Source organism: Sarcophilus harrisii, chromosome 6, assembly GCF_902635505.1.
Source record: "Sarcophilus harrisii chromosome 6, mSarHar1.11, whole genome shotgun sequence".
NCBI classification, from domain to species: Eukaryota; Metazoa; Chordata; class Mammalia; order Dasyuromorphia; family Dasyuridae; genus Sarcophilus; species Sarcophilus harrisii.
In genome coordinates this window covers 209261051-209274771 of record NC_045431.1, presented here as the reverse complement: position 1 = coordinate 209274771, position 13721 = coordinate 209261051, and the positions used below count along the sequence as shown (strand labels likewise).

Here is a 13721-nt window from a genome sequence, read left to right as displayed (position 1 = left end):
AACACAATAATACCTAGTCCAGTCTGTTTAACATCATATTTTAAAGCAAACAATTTGGCAAGTTTTTAATCAATGTAGGGAACTTGAGTGGAGATTGTTACAAAGAGAAAATAAGAACCACTATAAAACCTAGAGATTGGTTGCTCCAGACCTATCTGTCCTTCCTTGCTTGCCTCTGATTAAGGCAGCTATGTTGAATCCTTTACCAAAGTAGAAGAATATTTTTAATTACCCTTCTCAAATTATCACCTACAACTGCCATCTGGCACAGTAAGTAAAGGCACAGATTTGTATTGAAAATAGAGGAGAGGGAATAAAAAGAGAGATTAAAATGGGAATGAGAAACCAGACATTCTGCAATGGAGAACAAGGTTGCAATACCAGTTAAGGAAAGGATTGGACAAGAAGGTCTCTCATATGCTTATGATTCTAAAATGTTTGTAGAAGACTTCTTGACCTCATTGAAGGGTTGAGTCTTCCCAAATCCTACTTCATTGCTTTCCTTTGTCTCCCTATAAAGATGGACAGTGAAGGCATCCTCGAACTCCTGGGGCAAATGCTCCTTTTGGCATATAATCTGGAAAATTTCATTCAGCTTTTGTATGAACCTCCCCCCGCCCAAATCACAGCTGAAAAAGAATCAGTACCCAATGCTTTACCACATGATAAAAGTAGCTCAGTGGTATTCAGAATCTCTTTTTCAGTTGGAACTTCAGCTAGGGAGTAACTGATTTCGACTTGAGATAAGTGGTCCATAGCTTCAGCATTGACGATGGTCTGTTGAGAACCCTATGGATGTGTTCTTCCCATCTCTCCATGAGCAAGCCCTTATCACTAAGGGGCAGTGGGCAGCTTCAGCACTGAGTAATTGAATAGCACCATAAGACCCAAAATGGCGTGCCCTTATCAGAGAAAGCACTGTGTTCTTTGAGCAAAGCAGAAATGAATTAGCTCAGAAGGAACATGAGGTGCACCAAGTTAGAATCCATCCCAGATGTTCATGGGGCCAGAGGCGGAGCACTCCAAGCTCATATCGGTCTGATCAGCCACAGCTGGACCTCCCTAACTGGACTCTAACATAGCAATGCCATTTTGAATCCTCTTCAAGAGCAAAGAACAACAATCACTGTCTCCCTATGAACTCCCTAGAGTGGACAAGAAATGTCTTGACAAACTTTTCTTCCCCATTTTCTAAAAATCTTCCTTTGATTTTATTGATAGATTGCAGTGTGGAAACTTCGCTCTGCTAATGCAGATCATCAACTTGTATGCAACTTAGAGACTTCTAGAGTTGCCTGGGATGGTAAAAGGTTAAGTGACAGGGCCATAGTGAATCAGAGGCAGGACTTACGGCCTGTTTAACTCTAAAGCCAGAGTTCTAGCCACCAAGCTGGGCTGCTTCTCATGTATTGGTAAACAGTGAAATTGTTTTTTCTTTAAAGTCCACAGGTGATTTTTTTGATAAGATTATACCAAATCATGGAATTGGCTTCATGGAGAAAAATTAAGTTCTTCATTTGAGTTTGTCATTCCCAGAATGTTAGTCTCAAGGATCACTAGTTCATTCTAGTCTATAAATGCTCCTGTGGTCCTATAAATCTGACAGCGTCCAGAAATAAGGTCTTCAGTTCCTTGGAATTTAATGTTTTCATCTTTGAAACTCTTGTCCTAGACTCGAGTGTCTAGATCAGTGACTGAGTATACATCCACCTAGCCACTTATGTCTAATCAACAGCAGAACATGATTCCAGTCCCACTGTATTTTCCACCCTGGCCATCTTATCATCAACCCCATCACCAGCTAAATACCAGTTCCTCCACTTTCCACCTTTTGCATTGGGTGCATTAATCCGTTCAAGCCTAACATGGCTTCCAGAAGAAACAACTACATTCTCACTAGGCCAATAATCCTCTTGTAATTTTATTTTGTCCATTAGTGTGTAAAGTCATTTAGAGCAGACTTTTTCACTTTTGAATTTGTATATTCAAGACTTCACACTGCCTGTTGTATATTAAGTGTTTAATAAATGTTTTATCCTCATTCTTCTACATTCTAAAGGCAATTTAAGTCATCCTTAATGAACAAATATATGTTGTCTACACATAATTTAGTTTTCCAACTCAAGTGCTAGCCAGTATCTGGCTGTAATTATGCCCCAAATCCCCTCTGGCAACTGAATCATGACATTGGTGCCTACCATTCAATGTAGGAAATGAAAACAGCAAAGTACCTTTTTCTGGAAGGGAAAAGAAAATATTTTTGCATATAGTAATACTTGTCATTAACCCTGTAATAACTCATACAACAAATGCTATTGCAAGATAAATTATTTTTCCTAACTTTGAATAACAAGATCATCTTAGAATCTCATGATTCCAAGGAAAATAATTTTATCTGTCAATCACCCCTGCTGGCATGTTTCCATTTCAGAATTGATGGATTTGTAATTGCCTGCTTAGATGCCTAAGTGACCCCAAAGGAATTTTTATCCATCATTGGAAACATAATTTTTAATTGCACATGATAAAAGATAATTCCAAAAGACCCATGATGGAAAATGCAATCCACATCCAGAGGAAGAGCTATAGAGTCTGAATGCAGATTGACACATGCTATTTTCACTTTTTTTTCTTGTGATTTTCCCCCCTTTGTTCTGATTCTTCTTTCACAGTATGACTAATGTGGAAATTGTACATATGTAACCTGTAATCAGATTACTTGCCATTTTGGGGAGGGGAAGGGGAAAATGTGGAACTCAAAATTGCATACAAGTGAATACTGAAAACTATCATTACTTGTAATTGGAAAAAATAAAATACTATTAAAATGAAAAAAATTCCAATTGCATCTTATGAAAGTGAATGATGGAAAAATTTTAAAAAGTTTACTTCTAGGAGAATGACCTAAAGAATGGAATACAAGGTTCCTTTCTTTGTCTAAACTCAAGTCATCCACTACCATTGGAAAACTATATTATAAATTTGGTTAACAAGCTGCATTTATAGAATTTATTTATTAAAATTCTGCTTGTCTCATATTAATGAAAAAAGTAGCATATCAACAAAATAAGATTTCCAGGAGTACTCATCTCCTCAGGCATCCTTAAAGTAATTCTCCTAAGACTGTGGGGACACTCTAAAAATTATAGCTGAATATATCAACTCGGGCCACTTGGGTAATTAATGTAGTTAATTAATAAAGCTTGGGGAATTCTTAATGATTGAAAAGTCCCCTGGCCTTTTCATTGACTCAAATAGTAAAATCCATAAAGGAAAATATTATTTAATACCAGTCAGATGTTTACTAGAACAAACTTCTCCTTTGTGACCTCCACAAACTAGAAATATCTGGACAACTTGGGGAAGTCTCCAGATTCCTGCAGTGAATATTGCTAAATGATTACTAACTAGGAATTTTTAGAAAGGTGTTGATAAACATGATCAGCATTTTTTTGGGGTTGTTTTGTAATCTAATTGTTCTTTTTTACTTTAAGGTTAACTCAAGTGCAACTTTCTCTGAATAATATGAGAAGGTCAGAGGATCAAATATTTGAAACATAGCAATGTTCTTTTATAGCCCTTTCATTTTATACATATATAGCAGACTAGATCTACAATAGATTTTCTTACATTTTTTGTGTTATGATTTCCCCCCCACCCCCTGCCTTCCTCTTTGTTAGTCTGGTGAAGCATATAGACTTTTTTTCAGAATATTACCTTTATGTGTCAAATAAAATATATATAGAATTAAAAAAGAAATGTTATTTTGAAATAAACATATAGTTTTTAAAACCAAATTTGTGTACTTCCCAAAACTTATCCATGATCTAGGTTTATGGATTTCAGGTTAAGAGATCTTGAATCTAGATGGATGAAATAATTTATTCAGTCACATAATTAATCAGTAGCATAACTGGGATTTGAACCCAGAACATTTGACTCAAAAGTCAATATTATTTTTCTTTATGGTATGTTACTTCTTAGTCATACTGATCTCTCACTTTCTGAAGAGATAAGTGAAAAAAAGAAGTACATGTTTAATCATTTCTGGGTATTTTCCTACAGACTTAGGTTCTAAATAGAAATAAGCAAAACAGAATATAAAGGGGAGCTAGCAAAAGAGGGATAAGTTTGGAAATAGCCTGGGAATACGACTCAGAAGTATTCCTTCTTATCATGAGCCAGAGTTGCTGAGACAAGAGACTAATTTGTGCAAGGGAAATGAAGAAGATGACCAGTGTTGGCACTATGATTTGGAAATGATTCACTGGCAAATGTTCTTAGAACTTGTCTTTTACTGATACTCAATACCATATCATTTAGTGATTTTAATTTTACTAATGCTAAGTCATAGGATTTTACCAATGCTATATCATTTAGTTACTATGTAATTTTTTATATTTGTTTGATTTTAATGTTCTTTGAGAGCAAGGACCTTATCTCATGCCTTTTTTAGGTCTCCATTACTGGATTAGGTGTGTTTCATGTGATCCTTAATGATTGACTTAAAATTGCAGCCAGATATTCTTTAAAAAATTGCAACTCTCCTTCTCTTTTTTGATCACTGATTGAGGAGAATACTGAGATTCCCCATGATCTTTATGTCTTGAGTGGCCCCCAATCACACTATTTGCTTTACTTCTTGCTCAGTTTCTGGTCTCTTTACCATTTTTTCCTCTATTTTCCTCCCAACTTTTGAGTCGTCCTTTCTGTTATTATGGAGACTCCTGGACAAAATAGGGACCATCTTGTTTTCTTTTTTGTATTCACAGCGCTTAGTACTATTTAGCACATTGTAAACCCTTTATAAATGGTCTATCTCACTTTGTCGTCTTTAATGATAGTCTAACAAGAAGGAAGGAACTTAAGTTGAAATACATTGGATTAGCATTGAACATTACAAAATCACTCTTCCATATTAAGGTTATAACCTTATAATAACCTTAAATACAGAATTTCAGGGTTGAAATGAACTTAGTTGATTATCTAGTTCACCATGCCATCTATAAGAAATCCTCACTAGAATACATTTAACAATTAGTAATTTAGAGTTTGGTTGAATGCCTTAAATCATAGTGAATCTACTACTCCTGAAGAAATCCTTTTGACTTGTGAGTTACAATTTTTAAAAAATTTGTCCTGAAAATAAGCCTAAATTTGTGTGTCTGCTACTTTCATTAATCCTTTTTAGTTCTGCTTGGTAGCAAAACAGGAAGATAATTAACATGAATCCTCCTGAAGTCTTCTCCTGACTAAATATTTTTCCAGATCCTCTCTGGAATTCTGTTAAATATCTTATAAAATCTTTAAAACAGAGAGATTTTTATCTCTCTGGATAGGAATAGATGTGGCTTAAATGAAGAAGGGAAGGCTTGATGACTTCTTAGTCTCTTTTGACTGCTTTATTCATCATGTTCTTTCTTGGAGGAGAATGGAAATCTGAACTCTAGAAGGAAGACCTGCAACGCTTTTTTTTTGAAGCAAGTAGCTTTTTTTCCCTATCTCATGTTTAATGCTTTTGTGCCTGTAAAGCAGAACTCAGCACACATGCATGTGTGTCTGTGTGTATATATACTTAGATACACACAGCGTTCTAATAATGTAAAACCAAATGGAAATAAATAGGAAAGATGAACAAAAAGAAATAAATGCTAAGAAATAAAACACTTTAATATGCCCATTTTCCAAAACATAAAGCAAAACCAGATGATGACACTATTTATTTTCTTAAGCATTAAACTCAATTGCAAAGAATTTAGTGTAAGAAATAGCCCAGCACTGAGAATAATAAATAAGACATCAGTTACCAGGCTACCTAAAACAATAATATTAATCACTTCAACAAAATGGAAGTCTGTGTGTTTCCAAATAGCACAACTCTGGGCTTTAGATTTCAGGATGATATTTCTTACTAAGGTAAACCAGTTTTTTAAAGTTAATTTTTTTAAAGCAAAAAAAAATCATTTTAATCAGTCTGTGGAATGGAAGCTCATTACTGCTTCTATGCAAGCACATTTAACTAAACCTGAAGTTATTCAGCAGGAAAAATGTTTTTTTTTTTTTCCACCCAGACTTTTCTCTTCCTAACAAAGCACTTTGGCTTTCATTAGGAAAAGAACAAATTCAGAGCAGGTTTGTCTGCAGCTGAGCATCATCATTAACTTTAGTGCAGTCTAAAATGAGACAAGGATTTGAGAATAGCTATGGGAGAGCCACTGGGTCAAGAACATATTGTTGTTCAGTCATTGTTTCTTCAGTCATGTCTGACCTCCCCTCCCCCCCGCCCCCCCCAGTTTTGGAGTTTTATTGGTAGATTCTGGAGCGGTCTGCCATTTCCTTTCCTGGCTCATTTTACAGATGAGGAAACAGATGAGTCAGAATTAAGTGACTTGCCTGGGGTCCCACAGCTAATAAGTGTCCGAGGCCAGATTTGAACTCGGGCTTTCTTGCCTCTAGGCCTGCCTGAGCCAATTAGCTTTCCAGCAATAGAGTAAAAACAAACTGCAATGGCTACAGTCAGCTGTGTACTCGGTCCTCACCTTGCAGGAACACACTGAGCACCGGTCCTCTTTCAGAGTCCACACTTGACCGTTTCTCTTTAGGCCGCCTTCATGGGGACAGTCCCCAGAGCAGGATGGCCCAGAAGGACAAAGGCAGTCAAACCCTCCTGCGAGGTTGATGCAGGCAGAATCGTTCCAACAGGTGTGGGTCCTTAAGGCACATTCATCTATGTCTGCAAGGAAAAGAGATTGCACAATACCTTAGCATTGCAACACCAAAGGCTCTGACAGGAATCTCAGAAGAGTCAGGACCTGAGACAGACAGCTCCTTGTTTTCCATAATTCAGTCCAGTTTATTCTGACCTTTAAATCTATATAGTTGGCTCATTAATGCAAAAAATGAAGCTATGTTGCTAGGAGAGCTTTATCTCTTAGATAAGATATAATGGATTGTCCACTGGATAGAAAGAAGCGGATCTTTAGAGTGACTCTCAGCCCATTAAGGTGATTTGTAGGATTACAATGGAGAACATCATGTTCCATATGCACATGACTTAATGAAAGCTTCCTCAGGTTGGTAGCCAGTAACCTTTTTCCCATATCTGTGAACCAGCCACCCATAAGTAGAAATTGCTCAGAGGTGCAATGTATCTAACAAGATAAACACAAAAATTTTCACATAAGGCTGCAGTTTTTCCATAGGTAAATTTGGATATTGTTCTAAATCTTTCCTCCCTCCTTTTTTTTTTTTTTTTTTTTGTTCAGTTTTCTTCTGAAAACCTCATATTAAGTTTAAATTAGGCTGGTAAATAGGTCCGAAATAATTTCTGGAACTGCAGGGATTTCCAAAACAAAGAAACAGCATATGGTATGCATATCCAAATAGGCTACAGTATATAACCAGTGGTGATTTAAATAGGGAAAAAAAGAGCCAAAGATATTGGCCTACGGAAGTATCAGTGGAAAAAGAAGAAGGTTAGTCATGTATTAAAAGTGAAGGATGAGAGATGAACAGTTTGTATTGTAAAAAGCCACACATGAATTGTTAGAACACACAGAGGAAGGCCCTGAATATATTGGGCATATGAATTATCAAGGATTTGTGGGAGGGCACAGACAAGAATCACATAAAATGAGCTGATATGGATGAACAGTGATATGAACTATTGAACAGAGGGCGTCTACTAGACCATTGCTCACCCATTGACAAGACAAGAAGTATTACATAAAACATAAATGTAAAGTTATGAAAAAAGCATTTCTACATTAATCAGTTGCAGAAAAACTCAAGAAAAATAAAGTAAAAAAATGCTTCATTTTCATTACAGTACTTCTCTTACTGCTGTATACCATTTTCTCTTAATTCTGACTTTACTTTGTATCACTTCATATATATCTTCCCAAATTTTTTTCCAGTAATCCTGCTCTGCATTTTTTATAGCACAATAGTGTTTCCTCACAATCATACAGCACAATTTATTTATCCATCCCCTCAATTTTCAAGCCTAGGTCACCAATATTTTTGTATTTATAAGTCCATTTCATTTCTCTTTTGTCTCTTTGGGATATAGACTTAGTAGTGGTATTGCTGGGTTAAAGAGTAAGTGCAATTTTATAACCCTTTTTGTATAGTTCCAAATTGTTCTCCAGAATAGGGCATTAGTGTTCTTATTTTTCTATATCAATTCCAGCATGTATTTTACCTTTTCTGTTACACTGACCATTCAGATAGGTGTGAGATGGTACTTTAAGAGTTGTTAATCCTTCAATTTTTTTTCTTGTCTTATTGCTTTAACTACCATTTCTAGTACCATTTTGAATAATAGTGATGATAATGGACCTCCTTGATTCACAGCAAATCTTATTGGGAAGACTTCTACTTTATTCTCCCTAAATACTATTTATCATTTTAATAAAGATTCACTTATTCTCATACTTTCTAATGTTTTTAATAGGAATGAGTATTCCTTATTTTTAAAAGCTTTTTTTTGCATCTATTGTTATAGTCAGGTGATTTTTGTTGTTGATACTGTAAATTATGCACATAATTTTCCTAATATTGAAACATATCTCTATTCTTTGTGTGAAATGCATCAGTCATAATGTATGACATCCTAGGCATATTGCTATAAATTCTTTGGTGGTATTTTAAAATATTTGCACTAACATATGTTAGGGAAAAATAGGCTATAGTTTTCTTTTCCGCTTTTTTGTTCTCCCTGGCTTAGGTATCAAAACCATTTTGTGTCATAAAAATAATTTGGTGTAGGACTTCTTTACTCTTTTTTTTTTTCAAATAGTTTTTATAATTTGGGGATTGTTTCTTCAATATTTAGTAGAATTTATCTGTAAATGTATTTGGTCCTGGAATTTTTTTAATAGGGATCTAACTGATAGCTTGTTAGATTTTTTTTCTCAAGATAGAGTTATTATTTAAGTATTGTTTCCTTTTCTTGTTAACCTGAATAGTTTGCATTTTTGTAAATATTCAACCATTTCACTTGGTCAGTTTTAGTGGTGCATGTAACTGAGCAAAATAACTCCTAATTATAGCTTTAATTTCATCTGTATTTGTGATGCATTGGCCCTTTTAATTTTTGATTCTGGTAATTTGGTTTTCTTTTTTTAAGTCAAATTAACCATTCGATTATCAATTTTATCATTTTTCCTCTCAAAACCAGATCCTAGTTTTAATTATTATTTTATATTTTTTTAACTTTCAGTTTTATTAATATCTCCTTTGATTTTTAGGATTTCCATTTTGGTGTTTAATTGGAGATTTTTCAATTTTCTCTTTTGCTATTTTTTTAAATTGCTTGCATAACTCATTGATCTGTTTTTTTTTCCTCTTTTTTATTGATGTATTTAAAAAGGTAAATTTTCCTTTAAATACTTTTCATGAATCTCAAATTCTAGTATATTATCTCATTATTGTTATTCCCTTTAAGAATTATTGATTGTTTCTTTGATTACTTCTTTTACTCATTCTTTAGGATTAGATTATTTAGTTTCCAATTAATTTTAATTTATGCTCCTCCAATCTTTTATTGAATATATATTTTACCTCATTATAGTCTGAAAGGATGTCCTTAATCTTTCTGTTTTTCTTTGTGAGATTTGATTGTGAGATTTTTATATTCCAATACATAGTCATTTTTTGTGAAAATATTGTGTACAGTTAAAGAAAATGTATGCTACTTTCTATTATATCTAATTTTTAAATATTCTCCTTCTTTCTCATTTATTTTGTATTTTGATTTGTCTGGATCTGGAATGGGAAAATGTTATTTATTATTATCATTTATTATTTCTTCTTGTAATTCATGTATCTTTTCCTTCAAGAATTTAGATTGTATGCCATTTGGTTCATGTATGTTTAATATTTATGTTCTTATCTACAGTACAATTTCACAAGATGTAGTTTCCCTGATTATCCCATTTAATTAGCTCTATTTTGCTTTTGCTTTGTCTTAGATTATGATTGCCATCCCTGTCTTTTTTCATCAATTGAAGCACAATAGATTCTGCTCCGATCCCTTCTTTTATCTCTGTGTATGTCTGTTTCAAGTAAATTTCTTTTAAAAAATATATTGCTGGATTCTGGTTTATAATTCTTCCTGCTAACAGCTTATTTTTTATGGGATGAGTTCATCCCATACACATTCACAGCTATGACCACTAACTGTGCATCTCCCTCCATCCTATTTTCTTCTGTTTATTCTTCTATCTTTTTATCCTGTCACTTTTCTAAAATAACTTTTGCTTTTAATCATTGCCATTTTTAATCCACTCTTCCCTTACTATTTTTCATTCTCTCTGAACCCCCTACCCTCTTACGTCTCTGTTGAATTAGATTTCTTTTATCAGTTGGTTGTGTGTATGCATATAAGTACACACACATATTTATATTTATTTTTTCCCTCTTTGAATCAATTTAGAAGTGAGGGTGAAGCCTTGCCTGCCCTGTCTCTAGTATTTTCTCCTCCACTATAAAAGTTTTTCCTTGCACTCTCTTCTTCTTCTACCTTCCCTTTTTGCCCAGAATATCCTTCTTCTTTGCTTCTTCAGTTTTTAATTCTTCCCAACATAATTAACTCCCCTCCCCTCTTTCTATATAGAATCCTCCTAACTGCCCTAATAATGATTTTCCATATGGAAATATAAATAGTTTAACTTTCTTGAGTCTCTTATGATTTCTTAATTAATGTTTGCTTTTCTATGCTTCTGTTTAATCTTATATTTGAAAGTCAGATTTTCTATTCATCTATGGTCATTTTGTCAGGAATACTTGAAAGTTCTTCATTTTGTTAAATTCATTCTCACTTTGAGAAGGATTTACTCATTTTTTCTGGGTAGGTTATTCTTGGTTGTACTCCCAGCTCTTTTTCCTCCTGAAGAATATTATATTTCAAAATCTGAACTTTTTTAATATGGAAGTTACTAAATATTATATGTTCTTGGCTGTGGGTCTATGTTATTTTAATGTTGCTTGTTTCTATCAGCTTGAAGTATATTTTCTTTTTCACCTGATGATTCTGATATTTGGCTGTATAATATCCCTGAGGTTGGTAGGTTCTTACAATTTGTATTTTATCCTCTAGTTATAGGATCTTGGGGCAGTTTTCCTTGATAATTCTTGAAATATGATGTTTACTCTCTTTCTTTGATATCATAGCTTTTAAGTAGTCCAGTTTACTGTGTCAGTTATGTTTCCATTGAGATATATTACATTTTCTTCTTTTTTTCTTTCTCTTAGCTTGTTTTCATTGTTTTTGATTTCTCATGGAGCATTAACTTTTACTTGGCCAATTCTTCTTTTTAAGGTACTTCTTTCTTACCAAGGTATATTAATTATCTTCTCATAATTTTCTTTCTTTTTTCTCATTTCTTTGCCTAGTTTTTCTTCTGTCACTCTTTATTTCATTTTGAAAATTAGTCTTACCTATTCTAGGAATTTTTGTTGAGAACCAAGTCATATTTTTCTTTAAGACATTGCTTGATCTGTTTTGACTTCATTGGCTTGATCTGAATTTGTGGTTTGATCTTCTCATCATCATAAGTAGATTCCTATAGTAAGGTTCTTTTTGTTTTCCTTTGTTCATTTTCCCATCCATTTTCTTGATTTTGAACTATGTTAAAATTGAGCTCTATTCTTAGCATGGGGAAGGTGGTGGAATGGGGCACTGTATCAAGCTCTAGGCTTTTTTATACTGTGGTTTTCAAAGCTAGTTCTGGGTTTGGAACATTTTCAATGCTGCTAAGATAGTCTGCCCTCTGATCTTTACCCAGGAAAGATCCCTGATCTCTTGGGACTGTAATAGATATTGCTCCCTTGGAAGCAGAAGTGTTACTATTCCTTTTGTGACCAAAAGTAGTCCTGAGTCTTAGGGCTCCTCCACCTTCTTAAGTGTTTCTCTCTGCTCTTAAAATTATGACCCAGAAAATGGATACAGGCAGTGGCGTTGCCAAACAGTGTCTGATCTTGTTTCTGGTGCCAATACAAGGTTCCCCTTTCCATTGTTGATTCTATCACCCTGTGGTATTTTATCTCCAGGGGTTCTGAGTCACCCCAATATAACACACCTTTTTTACTGACCTCCTGAATTGTCCCGAGTTTAAAAATGATTCACTCAGAACTTTTGTTGCTTCTACTACTCCAGAATTCAATTTGAATGATTTTAAAGTTGAAGGGGAATGTTATGTGAGCTCAGCTGAGTGCTTTCCCTACTTCGATGACACTAGTATCTTAAAAGGTCACAAAAGAAATACAAATGATAGTATTTTTATTCTATTTTTATATTTGATATTTATTGATAATTTAATAAATATTGATATATAATAGAATGAGTGAAAAAGATGAAGATAGATATTCTTTATCTTACTTAGATTATAACATAAGAATATACAATCAATGCAGGGGAGAAATTCATATAAAATGATACTGAATTAAGTTCTAAATTAAACAAACATTTATTAATAAGCTGATCTATGCAAGGCATATTCTAAGTGATAGACCTAGATGTTCTAACACCCACAATACCCCCATTGTTATATATATACATATATATAATATATATAATACATATGTGTGTATACACACACACATATATAAGATAATAGAAAAATAAATGAGGACAGGCAGAATGGAGGTAGCAAGGGAATATAACATTGAGTTTTTGTAAATAGTCAAAGCCACATGTGAAGAATGTGAACTTTCTGAGGCCAAAGATAAGCATTTCATCTTTCTGTCTGTATCACCTAGAATAGGTTTTGCATGATCTTTCATTAATAAATGTTTAATTCTAGATTTGATTTAGTATCACTTTACAGGATTATTTCTTGTCTGTTAACTTTATTCCATTGTTAACATAGGATCTCAGTATTCCAAAAGAAAGATGAAATAACTAGTTTGATAGAACACTGGCCTTGAAGTCAGGAGGACCCGTGTTCAAATCTGGTCTCAGATACTTAACATTTCCTGGCTGTGTGACCCTGGGCAAGCCATTTAACCCAATTAGCTCAGAAAAAAGAAAAAAAAAACTAGTTTGGATACTCCCTTCTTTGACATCAGTGATACTATCATTCTGTTGTAGTAACTGAGGACTAAATGTGTTGTTCCTAACTAATGGCCATACACTTGTTGAGCCCTAGAAATAGGATTCAAATCTAAGTCTTCTGAGTCTGAGATTGCATGGTGTAGTAAAGTCAGAGTAGCTGAATTCTCTTATGGTTCTTAATCCATGATTTTATATAATTAAATACCCATATTTAAGACATTGCTTGATCTGTTTTGACTTCATTGGCTTGATCTGAATTTGTAAGTAATTGTAATTGACTGTAAGTAACTGTAAGTAAGAATAAATACCCTAATGTATTTTAATCCTATTTCAGACTTTTAATAGTTGTGTTATCCTGAAAAGTCACTAACTCCAAGCTTTGACTCTCTCATTTGTAAAAATGGAGATGATAATAGCATCTTCCCCAAAAGAATGTGAGCATTAAATGTAATAACACATGCAAAGTGTAAGCCTGACAACACCATGAAGAATTAGTTACTGTTTTCATCATCACCAAAGTCTCATCCCTTCTAATAAGAATACTTTTTTCCACTGTTAAGATATTTATTTGAAAAAGACCATGGGTGCAATGGCAAATATATTTCAATAAAAAGTCCATTGTAAAAAAGAAAAGGAAACTTTAGGCTCATTCCACGTGAGATGG

General features: G+C 33.8%; 1 protein-coding gene and 1 long non-coding RNA gene across 3 annotated transcripts in view; one reads left to right on the top strand and one right to left on the bottom strand.

The window, feature by feature from the left end:
* The window catches only part of NELL1 (neural EGFL like 1), an 842535-nt gene that overhangs the window by 10341 nt on the left and 818473 nt on the right, over positions 1-13721 (bottom strand). For both annotated transcript variants that reach the window (XM_031941958.1, XM_031941959.1), the window contains one exon: positions 6540-6733. In XM_031941958.1, coding sequence (XP_031797818.1) covers positions 6540-6733 — 194 coding nt within the window. The remainder of the gene's footprint in view (positions 1-6539; positions 6734-13721) is intronic.
* Positions 1-13721, top strand: part of LOC116419810 — a 197116-nt gene that overhangs the window by 27878 nt on the left and 155517 nt on the right. The window lies entirely within an intron of this gene.